Source organism: Pseudophryne corroboree, chromosome 6 (assembly GCF_028390025.1).
Source record: "Pseudophryne corroboree isolate aPseCor3 chromosome 6, aPseCor3.hap2, whole genome shotgun sequence".
NCBI classification, from domain to species: domain Eukaryota; kingdom Metazoa; phylum Chordata; class Amphibia; order Anura; family Myobatrachidae; genus Pseudophryne; species Pseudophryne corroboree.
The window spans coordinates 519067925-519079841 of NC_086449.1; the positions used below are offsets into that span (position 1 = coordinate 519067925).

General features: G+C 46.4%; 1 protein-coding gene across 1 annotated transcript in view; it reads right to left on the reverse strand.

Annotated features, from left to right (window-relative positions):
* Positions 1 to 10639, reverse strand: part of CCT2 (chaperonin containing TCP1 subunit 2) — an 86894-nt gene extending 76255 nt beyond the window's left edge. Inside the window, exons 1-2 of the mRNA XM_063927489.1 lie at positions 10486 to 10639; positions 9584 to 9658 (exon numbers count right to left, since the gene is read on the reverse strand). Of these exons, the coding sequence (XP_063783559.1) occupies positions 9584 to 9658; positions 10486 to 10488 (78 nt within the window). The 5' untranslated portion in view covers positions 10489 to 10639. The remainder of the gene's footprint in view (positions 1 to 9583; positions 9659 to 10485) is intronic.
* Between the last annotated feature and the right edge of the window lie 1278 nt (positions 10640 to 11917).

Below are 11917 nucleotides of genomic sequence, written 5' to 3' on the forward strand. Positions count from 1 at the left end.
TTAGGGGGACGCAGCCTTTTCATCTGGTAAAGCCTGCACCCCCTTTTATTTAGGTGGGATCGGGCATTTACCATCATGTCATCTGAAACCTGCACCCTCCCTTTGGTTAGGAGGGATTGGGTTAGTAAAAGCATAAAATAAAAATAAATAAATAAAATAAATCTTCATGGGAGCAGGAGCTCCCTTCAGTGCCTGTTACCTCCTAGGCACAATTTTTCAAACTGAGGGAGGAGGGATGTGAAGGGGGAGGAGCCAGCTGTGCAGACAATGCTAATTTTAGATTGTGCCACACCTCCGGTTGCAAGCTTCACACCCCTAATGTCTAATGGAATGCTCCAGTGTCCCCTAGTGGATGAAAGAGAAATATATGATGTACTTTGGACAGTTCGTATGACATTTAATTTGTCATTGAGATTCACACTTTCTAAAACTACAATCAGTTCGTATTAACTGCTTTAATTTAGATCTTAAGAAACTGACAAGACCCTCAAGTCAAGGAACAACGTTTAAGACTCAATGCAAAGTGTTATTGTTAAATACATGGCTACATTAAAGCATGGTTATTGGAGCATAAAGAACAATGGTGATGCTTTACTACTCTAGTGAATAGAAAGCTGTTTAAAAGGAGTGGAGGAAAAATTAAGACAAATCTTGTAAGAAAACCTACTTCAGTCTCACCCTAAACCAGTGGAAGCCAACCCTGGTCCTCAAGAGCTACCAACAGTTCACGTTTTCCATCTCACCTGGAAGGTGCACATGTGCAATTATTATTGACTGTCACATTTTAAAAGATCCACAGGTGGACTCTGTGAGGAGACCTGGAAAACATGCACTGTTGGTAGCTCTCGAAGACCAGGCTTGGATACCCCTGCCCTAAACCTGAGACTCTGGAATTTGAAAAGCGTTATTCTACAGTCACCAACCAACCCAATTACCCTAAAGCAGTGGTTCTCACACTGGGTGCCACGAACACTTTCAGGGGTGCCTTGGATTGGTGGTCCAGGAACAATTCAAATTATTTATGGTCAATGTAACAAGCAAAACCAGTGCTGGTGGCTGTCAATCATAAAATAGGCAGGCAAACGGAAGCAAACCTTGTCCCTAACCACACAACTGTACCTAAGGACTACGTATAAAAACAATTAACTTAATTTAATATTTTCGGGGGGCGTGGCTTGGCTGGCAACCTGAAAAGAAGTGCAGCACCTCAGCTCTCCCCCAAACGGCACTCACAAAACCTCCTTACCCCCTATTTTGGCATCCCTTTCTAGCCAAAAAACACCCCTTAGGCTTGCCTGACCCTGCTGCAGACGCCTGGGGAGCCCGCGGAGTCGGGGAGCGCTTTTAAGCGCTCCCGCGGATTGCGGCCTATCTCCCCAAACAGAAGCCGGGGACTGGAGTGAGACGGAGGCCGGACGAACCCACCCGACATACACGGGCGCCCTGCAGAGAGCGGACCCCCCTTCCAGCATTCATCGGGACCAGCCCACAGGACCCAGAGACGGACCCTACCTGTAGCGGTGAGTTTGCTCCGTAGCCGGAGCCAGCCCCGCGGTCGTCACACCAGCCACTCACGCTAACCCGCTGCCTCCCGCTCACAGCTCCGAGACGCGGAGGCCTCATCCGCCCGGACCGCCAGGCCGCCGGATCACCTCTGGAGGGTGACACGTCACCCCCTCTTGCCGCGCGGGCCTCAGGACCCGCTGCACTCCCGGGCGCCTGCTCTAGCCGGAGATAGCTGCCTCGCGGCCCCGCCGGGCACGCAAGGATACACACTCTCCCCCCACCATCCCACTCCTGCTTAACTGCTAAAAGGTGGTTTAATCATGCCTCTGCTCCTGAGGCCGGAATTTTGGAGCTAGAAGAGACCCCCACCTCCTTCATGCGGGCTGCGGCCTAGTTCTCGTCCAGAGTCCAGGGACTCCCTTTGGACACATTACCCGGCTGACATCAGGGTCCACCAAACCACAGACTCCATAGCAAAACCCCAGCCAAGGGCTCCCCCTGGTGGTTAATCTGAGATAATTTAATGGTGGAAAATATATCTACATACATAAAAGACACTATATGAACCCACCTCAATATTTCAGAGCCTATGACGTTATAAGATGTGCGCCTGAACTGGATGCCGTGGCCATTGATGCCGTAATGCGCTGCTGAGGCCAACCCACGGGGAGCCGTACCGCTGAAGGCACTCTCCTGCTAAACATGTGATCAAGCGTCACCTCGTCAACTCGATATAGGGAAATCAGGCTACTCAAGCGATGCCCAAGAATAAGAAATCTTCTCAGAAGACAGGCAAACCGACTCTCCGGGGGAACATGTCGCAATCTGCAATGAGGCCCTTTCTACAACCTACCTCCCCCGCTCCGACTGACAACCCCCCTGCAGCAACTCCCCCATCTCTCCCACCACCCCCTCACCTATCTCCCCTAAGTGCGGATGCACCGCAAGCTCTTTCATCAGGCAGCAAGGACCTGCAAGACATATTGGCCTACATGAAGACCCTACCCACTAAACAAGATTTACAAGATACGGTGAGACGCGAACTAGCTGCCATGAGACAAGACATTACACACATATCTGAACGAGTATCGAGTCTGGAAGACCACCAAACCTCCTCAGATACATTTCTGCAATCACTGACGACGGTTATTGAAACCCAATCAGCGGCGATCCGCTCCCTACAGCTGCGGCTGACAGATTTGGACAACAGAGGGAGGCGAAACAATATCCGCGTACGGGGCCTACCGGAAGAGGTCCCTCCAACGGGGCTGATTGACGCCCTTACGAAGATCTTCAACGAGATCCTGGGCAACGGCCCCAATGATAACATCACCTTTGACAGGGCCCATCGTGCCCTGAAACCAAGAGGCCTCTCCGCGGATAGACCACGCGATGTCATATGCAGGTTGCATTACTTCTCCCAAAAAGAGGTTATCATGCGCAAAGTTCGTCAACTTGATGGAGTGGACTTCAACGGCTCAGTGATACAAATTTACCAAGACTTGTCCTGGCACACACTACAACAACGAAAAGCCCTCAAACCCCTGACGGAAGAATTCCGCAAACGCCAGTTGAAATATCGGTGGGGCTTCCCCTTCAACCTACATGTCTCCTCATCTGGAAAAACTCACATCCTCAACTCCTACTCGGACCTCCCAGAGTTCTGCACGGGACTTGGCATACCAAAACCTGATCTACGCGATTGGGATTTCCCTATTCCAGAACTACCATCCTTCCAACCCCTGAACCTGGGATCGCCTTGGCAGTTGGTGCGGAGAGGTGGAGGGAAAGGCGCTAAAAGTCCGTCCCCCAACAAGGAATCACCTGTCTCCTGAATGATCACCCAGACCCTCTGTTTGTCCAAGTCTTACTCTAAATGTCATTACAGGCAACATAGTGTCACTGTTCATAGATTACAGCGCAATCTCACTACACGCCAATGAAGAACCTACACGTGACCTCCGGCTGTAACAGAGGTTCCGGCCCCACTTCCCCCACATGTTTTGGGCCTTTGACTATTGTTACTATTCTTTGTTCAATTAATACGAGATTTATTACAGTTTCCACTAGTTGACGAGGTATAAGGTTTATAGTTTATTATGTACACTCAGTTCAGCTTATATAAGTATTTTGCTTAATAAGATGTCTTTTCTCATTTTTCTTATGCCTTCGGCGGCGGCTCCCTTGCTCGCCCCACACCCGCCCCTGGCTATTTAGCCTTTTGGATACCCAACCCTTAGACGGAATGGCTATCCCAATGCGGGTTTTTTCTGAATATTTTTTGAATGTTTTCATTGATCTCTTTTTTTCCATGCCCTGTCCCTCTTTTCTTCTCTCCCTTCCCTCTCTCTTCCCTTTCCCTGACCATTCTGGACTCAACGCATTCCACCATAACACTTATCCCCCATGACGTCCGTAGGCAAAATCAAAGTCGCCTCAATCAATGCGAAGGGCCTCAATGTACCTGAAAAAAGATCATCCTTTTTGAGGTCCCTATGGACTGATAGAGTAGATGTTGCAATGGTCCAGGAGACGCATTTTAAAATCTCAGCTAAGAACCCCCCTTTGACTAACTACCGGTATCCCCAGGCTTTTTACAATAACAACCCAGACTCTAAATCAAAGGGCGTGGCAATAGTGTTCTCCAGGACCCTCCAGCTGTCAGATGTGTCAGTCCATAAACTGGTCCCGGGCCGTCTTCTGATGGTACGTTGTAAAATAGGTTCCTCTCCGTACACATTCATTGCAATTTACGCCCCAAACAAGGATCAGGTCCCATTCTTCCGCAATGCACTCTCCCGAATTGAACCACTCCTCTCAGGTGTGACCGTTCTGGGAGGAGACCTGAATTGGATAATGGATCCATCATTGGACTCATCTTCCAATGCCCCCCGGACCTCACAGCGCCAATACAGACAGGTTAGACGACTGTTTCATGACCTCCAACTATCTGACTCATGGCGGGTTCTCCACCCCTCAACTAGAGATTACTCCTTCTACTCCCCCCCACACAAAGTATACTCTCGCCTCGATTATTTATTTCTAGACCACAGACATCTTCCCTTATTGATAGACTCCTCCATAGGCCCGATAACCTGGTCCGACCATGCCCCTGTATACTTGACACTCTCGACCCCACAGACGACCCCAGGCCAATGGACCTGGCGTCTCAATGAATCACTGTTGCAAGACCAGTATTGCAGGAGCGAAATAGAAAAAGCCCTGACCGAATTCTTCTCCATAAATGACACAGCAGATATCTCAAAAATTACCCTATGGGAAGCGCACAAATGCACCATACGAGGTAAGCTCATACAATTGGGGACATTTGTTAAGAAACAGAAATCCGCACTACTCACCAAATTACTAGTCCAGCTACACTGCCTTGAGTCCATACACAAATCGACCCTTTCGGAGTCTGATTACCTAGCTCTCCTAGATACGCGGGCCCAAATAAAGAAAACCCTTACTGATAGTATCCAATTATCTGTCCGAAAATGTAACTCTAAATACTACCAGTGGGGTAATAAACCTGGTCGCCTTTTGGCCCAAGCCCTCAAGGCCCAGCATACCTCCCTGTTTATCAACAATGTAAAAGATCTTGGGAACATTCTCCGATTCAAAACCCCAGAAATTGCGGCAAGCTTCAAACAGTACTACTCCCTTTTATATAATCTAGAGAATCGACCGGATAATACCACCTCTCCGTGCGACTTATCACGGGCTAAGGCGTACCTAGAAAGGGTGTCCTACCCCGTCTTGCCCCCTTCAGATAGGGAGGCTTTGGAATTACCTTTCACCCAACAAGAACTGGAGAATGCCCTGGCCACGACCCCGTCCGGCAAGAGCCCAGGACCAGATGGCTTCACCCTCGCCTATTATAAACAATTCAGGGACCTCACATCCCCTTATCTCCTCCAGGCCTTTAATTCAATATCCGCAAACACCCACTTCTCCAACCAATCCTTGGAGGCGCATATCTCCGTGCTGCCTAAGCCTGGCAAGGACCCCTCGGTGTGCTCAAGCTATCGCTCCTAAACGTCGATGTCAAGCTCTTTGCAAAATTATTGTCAAACAGACTGAACGCATTCCTACCTTCCTTGATCCACAGCGATCAGGTGGGGTTTGTCCCGGGTCGCGAGGCCAAAGATAATACCACTAAGGTATTAAGCCTGATTCACATCGCGTCTCGGAGCGACCAGCCCACAGTGTTATTGTCCACTGATGCCGAAAAGGCTTTTGATCGAGTTGGCTGGGGCTTTATGAGGTCTGTGCTGGGGCATATTGGATTGGGTCCCCAGATGTTCAACAAGATAATGAGCCTCTATAGATCCCCCACAGCACGAGTACGAGTAAACGGATCATTGTCTGACCCTTTTCCCATAGGCAATGGGACACGACAGGGTTGCCCACTATCTCCCCTACTGTTTGTTCTCTGTATCGAGGCTTTCGCCAGAGCCATTAGGGCCAATGACGGTATTACGGGCCTGACGATTGGCGATACGGAGCACAAGCTTTCCCTATTCGCGGATGACCTGCTAGCCACAATAACGCACCCGACCTCCTCCCTCCCCCACTTTATGCGAGAGCTTTCCCACTTCGGTTCACTCTCCAACTTTAAAATCAACATGTCCAAATCATGCGCCTTGAATATCTCCTCTCCCCCTGAAACCGTAGCCGAACTTAAAAGATCCTTCCCCTTTAATTGGAACACTTCTCATCTGTCTTATCTAGGAATACAGCTGCCAAATGACCTGTCTCGCCTATACACCTTAAACTTCACCCCCCTCCTTAGAACACTCAGGGCTGACTATAGCAGATGGTACCTCAAACCACTCTCTTGGCTGGGAAGGGTGAACGTTGTAAAGATGAATACCCTCCCCAAACTACTCTACAAATTACAGACCCTTCCCATACAGATTCCGGACTCCTGGTTCAGATCCATCCAACTGTTAATACAACAATTTATCTGGTCTCGGAGAAGGCCAAGAATAAGCAGATCCATTATGATCCGCTCTACCTGAAACGGTGGTTTCCAATTGCCTGACATCAGAGGCTACTATTGGGCAATAATGCTCAATAGGGTTCTGGACTGGACGAGGAGTCGGGAATCGAAGCAATGGGTGGATATAGAGGGGCTATATATGCAACAATTCCCAGAGATCTTCCCCTGGCTCCCGTCCCTGCCAAAACCCCCTTCCCCCCACCCAACTATCACGGCGACCCTGTCGTTTTGGAAAAAGGCGCGCCGCTGGCCCTTTCTCTCTTCCGATTTTGGCCCATTGACCTCTTTTTTGGCTAACCCCGACTTTTTGCCCGGTTTGACTCCCTCCCACTTCCGCAAATGGGCGCTTGAGGGCCTCTTTAGAGTGGGTCAGATGACAACCCCCACAGGAGTCAAGCAATTCTCAGACATACGGTTAAAATGGGAAGTTCCACAACGTGACTTTTGGAAATACCTACAGCTTAGACACTTTTTGCATTCGGAGCGTAGGTATCTCCGGGCCTCACGCGAGTTAACACAGTTTGAGCTGGCCTGGGAAAGAGACCTCGGGATCTCCCTGACAGATAAAGATTGGCAGACGATATTTCTCAAATCCCACAAAAGCTCAGTCTGCATACAAGTTAGGGAAACCCAATACAAGCTCTTAATGAGATGGTATAGACACCCCTCTCTCCTCCATTTCATGTACCCTGGAGTGACTGACAGATGCTGGAGATGTCTCGGCGCTACAGGCACCCTAATGCACATCTGGTGGGACTGTCCCCTACTAAAACCATTCTGGAAGGATATTATATCCACTTCCCAAGACATACTTCATACACCCGTCCCCACAGACCCAGCATTCTGGCTACTCTCCCATTCCTCTATCTCACTGGCTCAACACAACACGTCGTTACTTCGACACCTGTCTAATGCAGCGAGGGCGATCATCCCCACATTATGGAGATCACAACTCCCACCCACTAGGAAGTTATGGTTTAACAGAATTAATCACTACATGAATATGGAAAACATTCTCCTGGTCTCCAGAGATAAACTAACGGAGTTTATGACCATGTGGATGCCCTGGATAGAGTATGTGTCCTCCAGGGACTACAAGGACTATGTCTATGCTGCCAAATGATCTCAACGCACAATTGATCAGACGAATAGTCTGCACCCCCTCAACTCAAATGTCCCCCCTAGTTTGGTCACACCCTGTTTTCTCTCTACTATTCTTCTCATTTCTTCCTTCTCCTTTCTCTACAGTTTCTATACAATGCTATTCGAGATTGTAAGTATAATATGGTACGGACGGAAGATGAAGGGATACCAGACGAATGTTACGTAAACACTTACTTACGCTAATGCCTATATTGTTCTCCCAGCAATGGGGATGTTATGCCTCTCCACTTTTCAAGGCTATGATGTACTAGACCTTCGTTTGTGCCCTGATGACTTTCTCCCTCACCTGTCAAAATGTGATGCAATCTTTATACTGCTATATTGTACCTAAATAAAAAGATTATACAAAAATGTTTTTTTATATTTTCTCAATTTCTCACTAAGAAACTTTTGGCTTAGGGGTACCGTGAGAAAATATCTGATAATTTAGTGTGCGTGATTCAAAAAAGTTTGAGAACCACTGTTATAAAGTGATAGGTCACATAGGTGGCAGATTCAATTAGCTGGTTGTGAGTTAACTTTACTAGATATTTTTATGAAGCACGCTCGATACCCAAGCAATTCCATTAGAATTGGTAAGTTGCAGATGTAACATGTTAGTTACATGTTCTGTAGTGTGCATCCTATATGTAGTGCATGATGGGGTGTGGTGGAGTGTCAGGAAAAGTCATTCTGATCCACACAAAAAAAAAAAAAAAATGGCAAATAGGATTTACAATGTTCTGTTGCTATTAGGAAAAAATGGAGGCAGCTAAAGTCAAATAGTTGTTTTATTGCAACATTTATAAAAAAAAAAAAAAAGTTTTTAACTCGTCTCAAGCAATTTTCATCCAGCCTAAAGGTAACCGAAATTCCCCCGTAGTCAACAAAAAATGTTCAATACCCAGATACGTAAAGCAGATAGGGACATAACCAAATAGACCACAGTAACTGCAGCTAAAGATTATTTCCCCAAGCATTAATACAAGAGGCGGAATAATTGTGTGATCGAGATGTAGAGTGTTTGTAAACAATAAAAATGTCAACAATCATTATGGGGACCCCAAATAGCAGATACTGCAATATTGCCAATAAAAATTCTCCTTACAGCATGTTACGCATGCAGGTTGTACAACTGTAAACATGAACAATTACCATCATATTTACAGTTGTAATTTAGGTCAAATAAATTTAGACACAAACTCTTGAATTGAGCAATGGTTAGAATACCTGGTTTTGATAACATGATAAAAAAAGGGAGACTGCCACTAGGGTGCATGGGGGGATTCAATGAGCTGTGCTCAGTCACTTATGTCCTGAGCTCTAAAAGAAGTACCCTGGTGGTTCATTGGTTTATAGGCTGCAGCTACGATCCGACTGTCAATGTTGGGCAGGGACAAGGGGGTACAAAGGGTAGAGGGGCCCCAAGATCCAGAGAGACACATCACCTAAACAGGAGCTACAAACTGTGCATGCTCAAGTGAGCAGAAAATCCCCCAAAAACAGCCATGCAAGGGTAATACCTCCCCCCGTCACCTGCTCTGTGCTGACCCCATTATGCTACACTTACTGTCCGTGCCTCATCAGCAGCCACCTAGGAATAGCAGGAAGCTGGCACAAAGAACCCGCCCCGTCATTTTGTTCTGCATCGGCCCCTATTAATGTGAAGACTTTTTTTAGAAATAAATAAATAAATATATATATATATATATATATATATATATATATATATATATATATATATATATATATATATATATATGTGACACGTTCACATTGCCACATAATAAACTTAAATGTGTATTAACAGCACTGCTGCAGCTACATGTCATCTACACATTACATGTTACAAAGTTGATAGATCTTACTCAGGAAGTACACACAATGTAGATCATCATATGTATAGTGTATAAACAGCACAACACTTACCAACCGAGCAGTTTCTGCTCTCTCTTCATCAGCTCCAGCTTTGAAAATATTCATAGGTGCTAGTGACATTGACGCCTGTAAAGACATGATATGAGAAGTAAAACTAGGGATGAGCATCTGGGTACACCATGGTTACCTGAAGCTGAGAGCAGTGTTTGTCAATAACAAACAATACAGCATTATGATAAGGCTTTCATAGAGCACTTTCCTAGAGAAGAGTTACATACTCCTCCTGCAGCATGCACCTGGCCTCAGCTAAAAAAAAGGGTACAGGAATAAATACGCACCATCATCACCACTGCAGGGGGTCGGATCACTTGGCAGGATATTTAATTTGAAAACCCCTAAAACCAAGAGATCTTTACCAACTTACTGTTCCCTTATACGGTCATTTAAATGTCTGATAGCGACAGATAAGTGTAGTGATGCCAAGCACATGCTCTGCAGAGGACAATCTGCCTTCCAACTTTCTTAAGAAACAAAACACTTTTCCCAGTAAGAATAAAATAGAGTGCACCCCACAGTAGTACATTACACACAGTCGCTGGCATTGCTCAGGAGAGGGTGACAGCTCCCCTAATCTCTTTCATTACCCCTGTATGTCACCACACTGTCAAATAGACATAAACAGCATATCAGTAAGCGCAGGATGGACTGGGCTGTTTCTTGTACAGAGAGTGGTCAGTAACTATATAATGATGTCCTAGCAACCTCGCTGTGCGGCGCAAACACCCCGGAGGGTGAGAGCGGTTACAGAGCAGACGCAGCAGGGAGGCGGGGTACACTGCTGAGTATACCGAGCACTGTGTGTAAACCCGGAGCTGGGCCGCCCGGCGCTGCTCACCATCTCCCGTGGCAGCTGCTGAGCCCTGACCCCGGGAACCAGAAGATCATTAACTTACCATTTTGGAAATACTGGTTAGTGGGACACACAATGGAGGAAAACACGCTGCCGCTCCAGACACCGGTTTCAGAGAGGAAGTGACGCAGCTAACGGCACAGAGGAGGGCTTAGAAAGCACTAGAGTGTGGGCTGCCCCTCTCGTGCTGTCAGCGGACGTCCATTTTTGACGTGGGAAAACGAATGTGAAGACATTTCGTTGGCTTGTACATATAAAATTCCCTACATTGCCACTCTGCTTTATCTTGCAAACCATTACTTCATGGATAAAATCGCTATACTTTCATAGTGCTCGCGGTGCATTTTCCATTTTCAAACATGGCTGTCACTGGTCACTGGTGCTCTGTACATTTCCTTTTTTTTTTTTATTTCTTTTTTTTTTTTAACCTAGAGGCATTGCGCTGCTATCCTTATAAGGCTTTAGGTGTGGAACGGACCATAGGAGGCAAGAGCTAGGGAGAAAGGGTGGAGTCTAGATTTGATATGAGTTTGAGAAAAATTGAGGAGTATATTTACTAATGTTCAATTTTGGGTAATTTTATTGTGTATTTGTAGTTCAGTGTTAGTTTGATTTTGCATTTTGGAGATTTACTAAAGACAACATTCTATTCCCTAAAACACCATTAAGATGCCTATAAAAGTAGAGATGACAGACACTACACTGATGTGTATGCAATTGTTTGATTATATTGGTAAATTGCACATGCATATGCTCAGTGGCGTAACTAGAAATTTTTCTCCCCCAAGCGAAAAAATATTCTCTGCCCCCCCCCCCCGCCAATTGCCATCAAAAAAGTGAAGAATTTGCGCACACCGCCTTGCTATAATGGGTGTGGCTTCACTGCAAGGGGCGTGGCATTGCAGGAAAAGATTACTTTATACCCCAGTTATGAAACCTGCACACCCAGAAATTGGACGCCCCAGGAAGAAAAATGATCCTGATTCATGCCCCTTACATTATTTGTCATTTTTCCTCCTTATAGTCATGCCCCTTACATATTATGCAACACACTGCAATGGCCCTTAGACGTGCCACACAAAATAATGCCCATTACACAATATGCCACACACCGTAATGCCCCTGACACATTATGCCACAGATTGTAATGCCTGTGACACATTTTGCCACACACTGAAATGCACATTATACATTATGCCACACACTGCAATGTCCATGATACATTATGCTACACACCACAATGCCCCTCAGACATTATACTACATACCGCAATGCCCGTGATACAGTATACCACACACCGTAATGCCTGTGACACATTATGCCACACACCGCAATGCCCCTGAGACATTACACCACATACCAGTGGCGCAAGTTCGTCACAGTTGCCCGGAGGCAAGATAAATATTGGTGCCCCCCTATTTACTATATTAAGATAAATATATGTATGTATGTGTGCGTGTGTGTGGAGTGTTCTG